The sequence below is a fragment of the Leuciscus leuciscus genome (assembly GCF_965113295.1).
Source record: "Leuciscus leuciscus genome assembly, chromosome: 1".
Taxonomy (NCBI): domain Eukaryota; kingdom Metazoa; phylum Chordata; class Actinopteri; order Cypriniformes; family Leuciscidae; genus Leuciscus; species Leuciscus leuciscus.
This window is the reverse complement of record NC_138725.1, coordinates 4,324,071-4,338,839: the sequence shown is the minus strand read 5'-3', so window position 1 is coordinate 4,338,839 and position 14,769 is coordinate 4,324,071. Positions and strand designations below refer to the sequence as shown.

The 14,769-nt window shown below is 39.0% G+C and overlaps 2 protein-coding genes across 2 annotated transcripts in view; one reads left to right on the top strand and one right to left on the bottom strand.

The window, feature by feature from the left end:
• LOC309512054 (uncharacterized protein) overlaps positions 1–14,769 on the top strand; it is a gene marked incomplete at its 5' end in the record, with an annotated part of 45,105 nt that overhangs the window by 24,866 nt on the left and 5,470 nt on the right. The window lies entirely within an intron of this gene.
• LOC309506612 (uncharacterized protein) lies at positions 4,489–11,024 on the bottom strand. Its single transcript, XM_082180499.1, has 11 exons — positions 10,631–11,024; positions 8,721–8,868; positions 8,353–8,446; positions 7,784–8,081; positions 7,073–7,250; positions 6,892–6,968; positions 6,617–6,797; positions 6,274–6,522; positions 5,632–5,803; positions 5,386–5,531; positions 4,489–5,082 (listed from the first exon to the last, which is right to left on the bottom strand). The coding sequence occupies exons 1-11, from the start codon at positions 10,925–10,927 to the stop codon at positions 4,904–4,906; spliced, it is 2,019 nt and encodes a 672-aa protein (XP_082036625.1). The 5' UTR covers positions 10,928–11,024; the 3' UTR covers positions 4,489–4,903.

Genomic DNA, 14,769 nt, shown 5'->3' with positions numbered 1-14,769 from the left:
GATCTGCACACAAAAACAGTTGTCTTCACCCAGTTTAGCCAAACACTCAAAACCCAAACAAATAGTGTTCCAACCAATCACTGACAGGGGTGGGTGTTGTGAGGTTTTGCGCTCGTGCACGGCTGCCTATGACGAGCCTAGGCTGCCTACAGAGACGCGTTTTTTTTTATGGCATGCTTATGGGGCGGGCAGCTAGCGGATCGTTAGGTAAGATTAGATGAATGTGAACATTTATGTTTGGGCCTGAAATTGCTGATACCACCTTTAATACGACACGTTTTCTTTAAATAAAAATTGCAATGCATAACCCATTGAGATCGCACTGTCAGATAGTTTGAGAATATTCACACATAACGTATACACATAAAACATAGTTTTAAAATAATTTTTAAAAAAAGAACAATTCATCACGGTTGTTTTAGCTAATGATCATTAAGCTGTGTCGTCAGCAAGTCGTTTCCCATCATGCTTTTGATCAGCGCAGTCGGTGGAGAGCAACTGCGCTCGACTGCAGAATTCGACACATCCGCCTTGCGCTCTCGAGAGTTTTTTGACATATGTTAGCATGACATCAGAGCAAGGCGGACCCAAGGGGGCAATCATTCGGAATAAACTGAATTTTCCCCGGGCGCTGTCATTGATTAGCAGACCATCACCTGCTGTTATTCCATTGACTCCCATTCATTTTGGCGTCACTTTGACTGTGAATAACTTTACATCTGAGGCTTTAAAGACTCCATTTGTCCATTATTTATTTCTAAAGAAACATGAAAAAGTATAAAAGGCTCCATTACCTTGTATCTTACGCTATGGCTACGGTTTTGTAAAAGTAGGCTAACAATTGATTCATAACCACGCGACTCTCTGTCGCACAGTAGAGAGATTACCGTATGGACAGGAGGAGAAGCTCGCGGGCAATTGGGGGGACGTGTCAAGAAGAGACCGTCATTCTTGCCTTCAAAAAGTTCACTTTTGAAAACTTGATTACAGTCAGCAATGTGGTATGAGGACAGCAATGCTAGAGCCTTTATGTAAACGGGTCACGTGCTGTGTTTGTCCAGTCAATATTATTGACACCGCAAATAAGGACTTTAGCCCGGGATTTAGGAATGTGCAGTGTGAAACGGCAGCTTATGAATAACCAGGATTCCTCAGATGTTCCTCGGTTATGCGCAACAGAATGATAGTCACCCCTGCAATTGCTGAAAAATAAGCAATTTAACAAAAGTTAAGGGTCAAGAGCCCAACTAAAGCAAACGCTGATCACCATGATGGGGACCTCAAAGAAAACATTTTCAACCATCATCTAAACATCTGTTGACTCTCAATAAGAACTTCTGTAGACGTCTGATAGAAATAGTCAATCTGTTTAGTACAGAGATGGGAAGTAACGAAGTACAAATACTTCGTTACAGTACTCAAGTAGATTTTTCTGATATTTTTACTTTACTTTACTATTTATTTTTATTATTACTTTTTACTTTTACTCCTTACATTTTAACTTGAATATCGGTACTTTCTACTCCTTACATTTAAAGGAGTCATAACCTAGTATTACATTGGATACCTACTGCTGTATTATAGTATTTCAGGCCCTTCTAAAAAAGAAAAGTGGAAAAAAAATAAACACAGACCTACTTTTACCCTTATTTCTGAAGGCATTATTGTCTCGCGAGATCAATGCGATGTTTTGGCTGTCATGGACGCTCATTTTAATAATGCAAATGATGGGCGCGTTGATTGGTTGAAGGAAGGAGGGGGGTTGACACGCAGGTAACTTCAGCATCATTACAAACTGACATCATGGCGCAAGTGGTGAATGAACCCGACTCGGCCGCGACCTACGGGATTCAACCCTACATGTTTGAGCCGGACTCTGAACCAGAGCTGGAAAGGGAAGATGTAGAGTTGTTGGAAGGACGTCTACATCAAGATGTCTCTGAATGGTAAAGACAATCATTTTGACTGAGACATACATTAACATCGGTAACGAGCTAAAACGTTTGTTGCTATTTTCTCCCACATAGGTTTACCTTTTATTTAATGTCGATTACATTAACGGAGATGTAGTCTACTTATTTTATCAGCTTACAGTGGTTATTGAGATGAGACGTTTACTATCATGTGCTGTTTTTGCCTTGTTTCACGTTATTTAGACATTCAATATTTTTCTTCTTTAGACAGGTAACGTGTTGTTTTTCTTTATGTTTATTATTACTTGACTGTTTGTTTTATTTATCTATGTATCGTTATCTATTCTATAAAAAATCAATACAATGATATGTTGTCATAGTTATATAATATACAATTCTATGAAAATATAGCTGTATCATTTTCTTGTCTGTTTATCACTGAGGGCAAACTTCATAATAACAATGTATCATATTTTAAACTATATTTATGTACTTTTCAGTGAGTCACAGTGTATTAGATGATTCACTAATGTCCAGTGAAGTGGCTCATTTGCTAAAATACCATCCTGACTCCTGACACTGTAGTGGACATTATGCATCAAAGTGTCAATGTCACAATCTCACTCTTGTCTACTCCTAGCAGTGTTTTTGTAATTTGACAGATATATCAAAATCATCTAGTCATTCGTTTGCATACAAGCATTGTAACCTACTTTTTTGTTCATATATGTAAATATATATATATATATATTTTTTTTTTATATCACAGGTTTTAAGAAGGATGAATCAGATACAGACTCCTCCCATGTGTATGATTCAGCATCCTGGATTAGACCCAGTGTGTTTGAACATCTATTCTCTTCAAAATGCAAGAAACATTTATATGCAGGACTATGGACATCTGCCTATTGGAGGCAGTGAAAGGCAAGTTTTATTCAGCAACTGTAAACACTAATTGAATAAAGATTATTGGCATTGCCAACCTTATTCAACACAACAATAGGAAAACTAAGATGCTTGTTCAGTCTGATCATTGCATGTACACTAATAATTGCAACTTTACTGGTAATCTACAATTGGATATAGAACACAATAATATTTACAAAAGTTCTTGCAATAAGTACAATTTGAAGAAACAAACACCTGCAATTTAAACGTTGCTTTATTTTTTTTAAAACATGCAAACTTAAATATTTTTTTTTTTAAACATTGTACATCCTATTTACAGTGAATACAGGCACTTATCATATCAGTGCTTTGTGAGTTGGTGCTGGGGACATCTTGGACACAAGATCAGGGTGGTCATTCCTGCATGTGTGGTGCTGCGTATCCGCCGTGAGTTCCCCGATTCAGATGGAGGATATACAGTTGTGTTCAAAATAATAGCAGTGTGTTTAAAAAAGTGAGTAAAGCTCAAAATCCTAATAATAACTTTTATTTCAATACACAAAAATGCATTGGGAACACTGCACATTCTATTCAAGATCAAAACATGAAGAAAAATTTATCAAATTTGTTATTACTTTATAGAAAGTGAAGAAAAGGGAATATTAGGCTGTTCAAAAAAATAGCAGTGTCTGCATTTTTCTTTACAAAGTCAAACATTTACTGTATAAAATGAAAAATGCTTGAAGATTTAGCTTTCTTGTGAATCACTGAACTAATATTTAGTTGTATAACCACGGTTTCTGAGAACTGCTTCACATCTGTGTTGCATGGAGTCGACCAACTTCTGGCACCTGTGAACAGGTATTCCAGCCCAGGACGATTGCACTACAGACCACAGTTCCTCTGCATTTCTTGGTTTTGCCTCAAAAACAGCATTTTTGATGTCACCCCACAGGTTTTCTATTGGATTAAGGTCCGGGGATTGGGCTGGCCACTCCATAACGTTAATCTTGTTGGTCTGGAACCAAGATGTTGCTCGCTTACTGGTGTGTTTTGGGTCGTTGTCTTGTTGAAACACCCATTTCAAGGGCATTTCCTCTTCGGCATAAGGCAACATGACCTCTTTAAGTATTTTGATGTACTCAAACTGATCCATGATCCGTGGTATACGATAAATAGGCCCAACACCATGGTATGAGAAACATCCCCATATCATGATGCTTGTGTCACCATGCTTCACAGTCTTCACAGTGTACTGTGGCTTGAATTCAGTGTTTGGGGGTCGTCTGACAAACTGTCTGCGGCCACTAGACCCAAAAAGAACAATCTTGCTTTCATCAGTCCACAAAATATTGCGCCATTTCTCTTTAGGCCAAATTGTATCCTCTTTAGCACATGTCGTTTTTTCAACAATGGGACTTTGCGGGGGCTTCTTGCCGATAGCTTGGCTTCACATAGGCGTCTTCTAATTGTTGCAGTACTCACGGGTAACTTTAGATCTTCTTTGATCACCCTGGAGCTGATCATTGGCTGAGTCTTTGCCATTTTGGCTATTCTTCGATCCATTCGAACGGTAGTTTTCCGTTTTCTTCCACGTCTTTCTGGTTTTGGTTGCCATTTTAAAGCATTTGATATCATTTTAGCTGAGCAGCCTATCATTTTCTGCACTTCTCTATAAGTTTTCCCCTCTCCAATCAACTTTTTAATCAAAGTACGCTGTTCTTCTGAACAATGTTTGGAACGGCCCATTTTATTCAGATCTTCAGAGAGAAATGCACTATAACCACCATGTACAGTCCAGTACTGCCTTCGTCCTTAAATAAGGGCCACTTATTGACGCTAGTTTTTTCACAGAATGATTAACCTCACTAATTGAACTCCACACTGCTATTATTTTGAACACACCCCTTTCAATTAATGATTCAATTATACAGAATTAGCAGCATACATGTCATGACTGTTGGGTCTGTTGTTTTTCTATTACTCTACTACACCTACTAGTAAATTATTTGCCATGTAGAAATATAATTTCTACCAAAAACAGTGATTGATCTGGTTAGTGATGTTGGACTGCTACTATTTTGAACACAACTGTACAGGCTTCAGGGTCCCGCTCGATTGAAGCGTGACACATAGCGGGCTACAACGTCTTCCTTTGCTGGTGCTTCAAACTGAGAGCAGAGTGAGTCTGGCACAGGTATCTGCTTGAGCTGACTGACGAAAGGTTCTGGGTCAGGAAACACCATATCAAAAACCAGGTGCATCAGCTCATCCACATAGTCTGAAGGCAAGAACAGACATTCTTTGGATTAATAAACAAAACAGCCCATTTTTAAATTGTCATCAACATTCACTTTTAATTTTTTTTTTAATACAGCATCACATGTATATGTAAATGTTATGTTCACAGATTAAGGTCAGATAGGTTTCAAAAGTCTGTTTATATGGTGTTGTACAAGTCCAAATAATTGTAATTATACATCTGCATTTTATATTGTAATTTATCACATTATTTTTATATATATATATATATTGTCTATGTTTGATCAGTGTGCAATAATAAATAATTCATAAGTTAACTTACTGAATGTCGGCTCTTCTTTCAGTGGCTTTACTGTACATGTCCCTTTTCTTCCTTTTGGCCAGTAAAGTTTGAATGAAGGTTTCCCATCAGCCTGCCTTTGTGGACGGTCAGCGTTCTCATTATAGTGCATCGCAGACAGGTAGAGTCTTTGGAAAGAGAAATTCACAAATGTCGTCACTGTGTATTACGGATGTTGGGGCTCGATATTGAACATTTTCACAAACATTAAGACCCATTATTATTTACCTGCATAGCATTCCCAAGAATGGAAATGGCTCACTTTTTGGAACAAATCGAATGACCACTGAGTGAAAAGCCTCCAGCGATGACGTTTGGTGATGGGGGCTTAGCTTTGACACGTCTTTCAGGACTCTCTTGCTTGTAAACAGCTTCTCCAACTTATAATGAACTGGTGTTCCTAATAGTTTGATGAAAAAAAAATATTGGACAACAACTTTATGCAACTTTTTGATTGTGACCTACTTGATGAATATAAAACAATGGTTATAGGTTAAGCTGTGTTCATACTTAGAAACCAATACAGTATAATACCTACGTATAGTTTTTACAATTCAAAATTCACTCGTTTTTATTTTACAACACCACATATGGAAAATTATGTGGTTTTTAATTTATTATTGTTGTTTGTAAAAACAGGACTCCACCAGAAGCTATTTTTAGCTTATAAGAATGGGGATCACATACAAAATACATATATATTTTAAATATAATTGCTGCTTATAATAGAATGAAATATGATGAATTTAATTATCTTTTAGAATTATAGATATTCTATTGCATTTTAATCAGGTATCTGTTTTATCGAATTCATAAAATTACAATATTTTGTAGGCCATTTGGATTTGTGTGTTACCAGAATAAAATTACCTGCTTTCAACCATTTCTCCTTGTCCGTCGACACACGTGAAGCATGACGACAGGCTGGGTACAGGGGGTCATCGTGGTTATGGATGTCCTGTAGGTGGTTTATCACAGACAACCACTTGGCGATCCTCTCTGGCCCAGAGGTCGATGAAGCCGCAATCCAGTAGATCTGGTTCTTTATCATCGGCAACCATTTTTTCACCTTTTCACAGTCCTTTGTTTTAGAAATAGCCGTCAATTTTTTGCCCATACCTACAAAAACATTGAAAATATAAAATTATTGCCAGGGCAATTAAACATAGGTCAACATTTGCCATAATGAATGAAATAAGTAAATGTCAAACACCTTTCTCAAAGTGCCAGACATCATAGTACTGAGTTATTTTGGCATCAGTGAGGAATTTCTGGATCTGGGGGAGCCGATCCGATCCGATGCAGTCCAACTTAATTCCAGACTCTGTGATGACTGCAAGGCTCCTCTTCAAACCTTCCTTTTCCATGTTAACGCTACCTCCAACCTCGTTGCTCTATTACGAAATATGTATATGAGTGGATTACATTTAATACATTAAGGCTAATACGGCAAAGGCATCTCAGAAGTGCTGTGATTTAGTCAGTTACCTGGACTAGCTGGATGTCGATGACTGTGTTTTTGTTCAAGTCCATCATGGTGTAGCTTCCAAACTTTGCACTATGTCCTGAACACATAATTGTATAAATGTTATTGATGAAAATAATGCAAAAAAAGTGCATTAATCCACTATTTTCCTGTATTAAGATTTTCAAAAATAAAAACAATTGCCTGGTGAATCAGCCCTCATATCGCCACCAAGAATAGCACTCCCGTCTGTACTCAGCTGTTGCAAGACGGCTGCCTGATCATTCTTCCACTTGTGAAGCACAGCGGGCTCGATAAAGTTGCGGCAATGTCTTCGGAACTGTCTGTAGCTGTGCATCTGCAACTGCATGGCCTTGAAGACCTGTCATGAAGAAAAAAAAATCACATTTAATGGGTATACATGTTGATAAACATATTTTATTAACATTGCATATGTAGAAGAAAATTGTGGTGAGTCTAAATCTTATACCAAGCAGTGTTGCTATTTGGGTTTTACATGAAAAGACAAAAATCCAGAAATGGTGGTGTATCACTTTAAACAAACTTCCTTTTGACAGGGCTGACTCAACTTTAGTCCACCAGGTAGACAATCCCACAGACTTTTGAAGTGTTGCTGCTATATAACAGTAAATACAAAATGATTTGGTCATGAGGAGACTACTGGAGAGCTTCGGAAAGACCAATTGAAACCAAATAAGGCGTGTTGCTGCTGTTAATAACCAAATATATAAAGGATAGTGTGCGTTGAGGACTAAGGGGGTATTAATCACTGCACTATGCAACATCAAGTAGATGAGCCCCCAACCTCAGCCATTTAATGAAGAGCATTCCATTACCACAATTAATGGTTTTTGAAGCTATGATAACAATATTAGACAAACTCCTTGGACATACCTTCTGTATATTGAAGAAAGAAGCACCAGACACGTAGATGGCTGTAGAAAGCTGTAAATTTCCCGCTGGTGTGGAGTTTCCAATAACTGGCTGACTCTTCCACCGTCGTTGGTACTGGCAATGTGGACATCTCTGCCAAACTTCCATGAATGTACCTCTCAGTCTTGTCTTGACCTCACAAACTTTTGTACACACTGGGCACTTCTCAAAAAGCTCCATGAGGCATTCTTCAAAGACCAACAGCTTTCTCATTTTGGGAATGGCCGATGACTGTTCAGGAAGGGGAATGGTGTCTTCCCTACATTGACAAAAGTGAAAACAGTCACATGCAAGTACAATGTATAAATGCAGGTTTAGATATATAGGTCCAAGTCAATTGAAAAGGGAATACCAAACATTAAAAATTTTAGCAGTTCTTAGCATACAGACAAATGTCCCTGGTTTATAATCAAATACATCAGTACTCACATAAGGATTAACATGATATATAATTAAAAACAGTTAGTGAAATAGGACAAAAACATGTTGAATAGTAATCAGGCAATTTTTCTTAAATCAGAATAACTTACAATGTTTCCATTGACTGACTAAACACATTAACTGAATTTGCGGGGTTATACGTGGAGTCATCTGCTTCTGGTGCCACAAAAGAGGAGCTAGCCTCTGCAGTACTGGCCACATCTTCATCCTCCTCCATGAGACGAGGCCTCTTTATACGTGGCTTTATTGGTGTTGAGGACCATGGATGGACAGGATGTAATGTAGATGGTGATGTGCAGATGCCTACATCAGTAGTGGTCTTGACTTTTGTCTGGGTTCCTTTTATGCAGAGAAACAGATAGACATGACAACACAATCAAAAAAAAAATGTTCTTGCATGAATAATGTGACACTCTTTGTCATTTTTTAGTTAAAAAAAAAATTAAAGTCTACATACCTTCACTTCGGAAGTGTGGTTGCAAAGTTTTAAAAGACAGTTGCGTTCCAGTTGATGCCAGCACCACGGGTTCAGTCTGGCAGCCAACATCTCTAACGTTTGATGAAACGACAGTACTGGTACCAGACACTGCATGAGATGTGCTAGCCTAATAATGGCATAATGAAATAATAAAAAAAAACAATTACAATTCAAAAAAAAAATAAAAAAAATATGAGTGTAATTATTAGGGCTGGGCGATATGGACCAAAAGTCATATCTCGATATATTTAGGCTGAATATCGATATACGAAATATATCCCGATATTTTTTTCAGCAAACTGAGAGCAAATGTTCAGTCAAAGCCAAATATGACATGTTAAAAGTAGTTTTATTGAAACCAGCTATTTCAGTGAACAGTTGCAAAATCAAATGAATAAATAATAAACAGGTTTCTTCACCTTAGGGCTGCATGATTATGACAAAAATCATAATTGCCCATATTGTTATTTGCGATTGATTAATTATGATCATCAAAGTTTAAATTGAATATATATAAACACATTTTGTGTAAACATGTTATAACTTGCCTATATACACACACATATATACATATATACATACTTTTCCCCTTTACTTAACATGAATTGTAAGAATATGACTAATAGTAAAGACTAGTACTAATAAATAAACATTAGGCCTATGCTAAAGCTATTAAATAGCAGTCCCAAACTAGTTTTTGTTAATACAATGTTGGTATGAGCCACTACAGTCATTTAAAAATACAAAAAATAACACAAAGAAAAATAGTGGCATTTGGGGGTTAACATGGAAACAACAGTTACCATGGTGAATACACAATACTAACAAGTAGCCTACTGTTAATGAAACATGGAAACTGCTCCTGTTGAATATAATGAAAATCATACCTGCTTTACTTTTATACGCTGATTTCACGCAGCCGCCATTTTGAAATCGAAAGTGAGGCTCCGGTGGGAAGAACCCCGGAAGTAAAGATAAACAACAATGCCTTGGATTACCAACCTGAAGCTGCTGCCGCGATTTACACTATTGGATGTTACTACCGGTATTCAATATAGGATATGTATATAGTTCATTCCTGCTTCTTTTTTTACATTCTGAATTAGATATAAAAAAAATATTTTATTTATAAATGAATTTCACTGTATATAGTCTAAAGTAGGAAATAAATGTATGTACATTTTTAGAATTGACACACCATCATTAAACACAACAATACGCCATCGCATTCACGACTCTCCTGTGATTAAAGGCGACACTTCCGGTTTTCTTCCCACCGGAGCCTCGCTTTCGATTTCAAAATAACGGCTGCGTGAAATCAGCGTATTTCGTGTAATTTTCAACGTAACGGCGTTGCATGCTCGTAGTTTCTTTTGCCCTTGATCAGTGAGGCGATACACAGCGCGGGCGCCTCCGCATTTACCCGTGTATTGAGTGTGCGCTCCGAGCACAGGATAACGGCTGACAGGACAAGAAAGTCAGTTTTTCTGAAGTGAAAGACTTTATTTCAGCGTACACTAATGTCACTGTCTGGTAGTTCCTATTGTGCTGGGGTTTCTGAAGTAGTCATAATTCATCTCTCATAACATAACATGCTCTAAACACGCACGCAGAGTGGAAAAGGAAGAGCGGAGGCGCGGGGAGCAGAGCGCAAATTTGAACTATATCCATATATGCGATATGGTCTAGCAAACAGTTTTAGCCACTGACCATGGACTCCTGTACCATCACTACTGTTGTGTAAAACAAAGTGGAAAGATGTGGATAGCATTCGTAGAGTCCATTCACCGTGTTTATCTCGAAGCTAACGTTACATACAATAGCCGCATTAGCAGTTAGCTGATGTTTGTTAACGTACACACAGTAGAGCAATAAAAACACAGTCTTACCGTTTCAATTTCAGGCAGGTCTCTGATGGTGGGGATGGCACCTTTTCCCAAACGGAGCTTCGAGGCCAACTTCGCCTGATATTGTCCCAAATTACTAAATGAATCCTGTGTAAAATGTTTAGCGCAGACACCAAACGTTAGGCCAGTTGAAAGGGTTGTTGGGACAGCGTCATTAAAAATGAATTTCATCCACTGATCCCTGATAGTTTCGTCCGTTTTGGGTAGAGAAAACACATTAGAATGCTGTTTATGGCAGTCAACCACAGAGCAACGCAGGTGTGCACTTGGTTTCTCCATCTTTCTTTGCCGAATGAATATGAGGGGGAGAGGGGTAGGGCGTGGCTTCCTGCTGCGCTGTCCATATATGGCATATCCTCCACCGTCCTGACGTCAAGCCAGGGTAGAAATCCAAAGGTGTGTTCGACATCGGCTGCGGCTGGATGTAACCGATCGGCGAGAGTAGCTGCGTGCAGGCGGGGAGGAGCTGCAAACGGAGACATGAAGTCGGACACTTTCTGGTTCCCGTAGTGACCGCTCACGTGGTGTTTGCATACTTTACCACAGCTGAAGTGAAATAAATGCAATTTTTGCCAAATAATGTTTCAGAGACATTTTCATTCAATACTTTATGTACAGCTTCATGCAACGTCTGTTTGAACAAGAATAAAGTTCAACATAAGTTACTATCAATGAAGTGGAGTCTACGTTTTTTAATCAGTTTTAATTTAATAAACATGACACAATATAACATCGCAACTACATGAAAAGAGTGTTTACTGTTATAAAAAATTGATTTGTGAGCGTTAGAGGAACTAAAGGTGTTCGGATAAACACGAAACACACGTGATCGTTGTCATGCAGTGAATCCTGCCAATCGTGGAACAGCTGTGTCGTCATCAGCCCTCGTGCAGCCGCTCTTGAGAAGCTGCGCTGGCTGAGTTCTCTGGCTACTCTCGAATCACTCTCGCGGTACTTTGATGGCATACGTCACAGTCACGTGGCGTCGGCGCTGGATCAAGTCGGACAAAATGTCTAACCGGCATGCACTGCTTCAAGTCAGCCACCGATCGGTCTGCGCAGAGCTGCATGAAGTCGAACAAGCCTAAAATCTCGTATACATAGTTCCCACAGGCCAATTAATGTCACGTGACCTCCCCGGAGACGCCATCTTTGAGGGCAAAAGCTGCTGTGTTTACAATGTTTTACCATACTGTCTATGAGTTTTACAAGCAAATTTCGAATATTTCTTTCCATTTATAATATTACGAAAATCATGAAGAGACAAAGTGACAGAGATTATAAAGAGATTCTATTAACACAAGACAGAGAGAGGTACAATGCGAACATTTCAGTCATAAATGGTGTGGATCCGTATGCGCTAACAAAGGAAGCACTGAGCACTGATTATGTAGCCTGGTAATACCAAACTCTGCTACTTCGCTTTGCTTCGTAGACAGAGTCTGGAATGGCATAATAGAGAAGTGTTTTCTCTCTCGCGGGGGGGCGCTTGTCTGAAGTTTAAAATCATTGGTTACCCGTAAGCCAATCACATAATGTTTGGTTACGGCGTGTGTTATGCGCATGCTCAGCCGCATCTAACTTCCACTGTAAACACACATATGATGCGAAAACAAAAACCATCGAGCGAAACACCGGAGTGAACATGGCTGTGAACGACTTCTGCAGATTATGTGAAGTAAATCTATGCATCCACGGTACAATCAGCGTCTACGTCACGGCTCTCAGCCCGCCCTCTGTTCGTTGATTGGCCCGGCTGTTTTCAGGCCGGAGGAAAACGGAAAGCTATGACGCTGTCTCAGACTGAGTACAGAAGCGAAATGAAATTGAGCGGAAGTACGAAGTCTGACGTAGTCAGGCTACTGATTATGCAGCTTTGCCTCAGATACAGTATTATCATGTGTATCATTATCTGGTATTGGCTAGGAGTTTTAATACATGTGAGCAATTCCGAGCCTGGAAATATGTGCATGAATATGAATATACACGGTATGAAAATAAATAAAACTCGCGTGCAAATTAATTAATGTAATGCGGAACTACTTTATACGCGGGTTCTTTAGGGACATAATCTGAGATTGCCGTGCTGGAATGTGTGTGTGAGAGTGAGAGAGTCGCGGGCGCGATCGAACAGTGGAAACAATGTTGTTTTTGTATGTTTTTAATATCTCGTCATTTTGTTCATACAGGACATAATTCAAACTGCAAAGTGTTAACTTATATTTGTGTACACTCGCAATAAAAAACAACAAATTCTTGCGTGTTTTGAGGGAGTTTCTTTCCTGTTTATCCTCGCCAGCCATAACCTCCGTCGTTGTTCTGACAAAAGCTTAGTCTTCTCACATTCACGAAGTCTAATGACGGGTATACTGTAAAATCCAAATTTAACTGAACCTCCGACACGATTTAAACATCCATTGACCCAGCAGGAGATCACCATTTTCACTTTTTATCACGAAATTAACTCGCTTCAGCTTCTTCTACTATTGTTCTGCCCACAGAAATGGCGCCGGGTCGGCAAACGCTAAAAAACTAAATTTAACTGAACCTCCGGCACGATTGGAACATCCATTGACCCAGCAGGAGATGACCATTTTCACTTTTTAATCACAAAATTTCCGTTTCAGCTTCTTCTTCTCATGTTCTGCATTGTAAGAATGTTGTGTTCTGCCCTCAGAAATGGCGCCGGGTCGGCAAATGCCCGTATGTTGTGACGTCATGTGGGAACTATGTATTTGAGTGCGCGTGCACGTGGGATATTTTACAAACCCTGAGGTAAACAAACGCTTCACTTTTAAATATCGGCTTCCCGGCCAGTGTATAATCGTTAGGCAATCATAACATACATTGATTCTCGTGGAAAAATGCAAAATGTGGGTCATGACACCTTTAAGAGTTGTATGATCATTGTCAGTTTCTGTACATATGAATATGTAACATGTAAATGATGGAATTACTTTATTGCAATTAATAGTTATTATAAAGTCAAACTATATTTAGATTCACATATTAGGCCTATGTGTTGTAGTTATTTGCCTGGGGCCGTATTCACAAAGCATTTTATCTTACCACTAGGAGTACTCCTAAATCGCACTAAAAGATTTTAGCTAGGAGTTTTCTCTTAAAAGTTATTCACAACGTCTTTCAGACCTACTCTTAGTAAAGAAAAATGACAACTCCTAAACTAAGAGCGAGTCTTCGTTGCTATGGATGACTTCATACTCATGCACGAGCTTGACTGAAGTGACCAGCTTGATTGGCTGATGATTGTAACGCGGGAATGATTCCAAACCCCTCCCCTACGATGATGAGTGACAGGTGAGAGGTCTGAGAATGCGTGCGCTTCACAAGTAGTGCGAAGGACGGAAGATGATGAATAACTGAATAAATAGCCTAAACGAATAAAGAGTAAGGCAAAACAAATAGCCTAGTAGCCTAATGAAACATATGGATTGATGCAATATCTTTGCAACATTATTTAATTAATCTGTCACTATATGCCTCTGCCTACATTTGCAAAGAGAAGAACATTTTAATTTGATTCACAATGAAACGTTACAATTAGTTTACATGTAATGAGTAGCCTAGTTTTGGTTGTTGTTGGTGGCGTTATTGCATCCCTAGTTATGCCTACAATGCAAAATTGTTACCTCGCGATCGGAAGCTCCTGTAGCCGCCGCATATGCATTTCAAAACATCGCAACGTGAAATGCCACAAAAAGCGGTTTGTGAATAGGTCTTGTAAGACTGAAAATACTGGTTGAGGCCTGCATGAAGCAAAAGGCCCTGATGGCCAGTGGCGGGGCGTGCATTTCACACCTAGGCCTTCAGTGGAATTAATCCACCTCTTAATAGGCTACCATCATTATTACGCCACGACTATATAAACCATCAATATTATACATAAACGCAGTACAACAGGCTGTTGCATCACAGACGGTATCTCTCATGCAGCGAGAATTAATGCCATTACTAAAGCAAAAAACCCTAGGGGCCGTTCACATATCGCGTCTAAAAACGCGTCACTTTCTTTAAAAAGCGCGTCTTGCTCTAACATTACTGTCTATGGTCTTGCTTGCGCTCCCATGGCGTCTGTCGTTGCTATGCAACCAGCCACAGCA

Bases quoted from the DNA above. Each gene is read 5' to 3' on its own strand.
- LOC309506612 (XM_082180499.1), bottom strand. From the start codon at position 10,927: ATGGAGAAACCAAGTGCACACCTGCGTTGCTCTGTGGTTGACTGCCAT. The intron at 8,869-10,630 runs GTAAGACTGTGT...TGCCATTATTAG, and splicing joins ACCTGCCTGAAATTGAAACG to GCTAGCACATCTCATGCAGT. The intron at 5,083-5,385 runs GTAAGTTAACTT...TCTTGCCTTCAG, and splicing joins GAAAGAAGAGCCGACATTCA to ACTATGTGGATGAGCTGATG.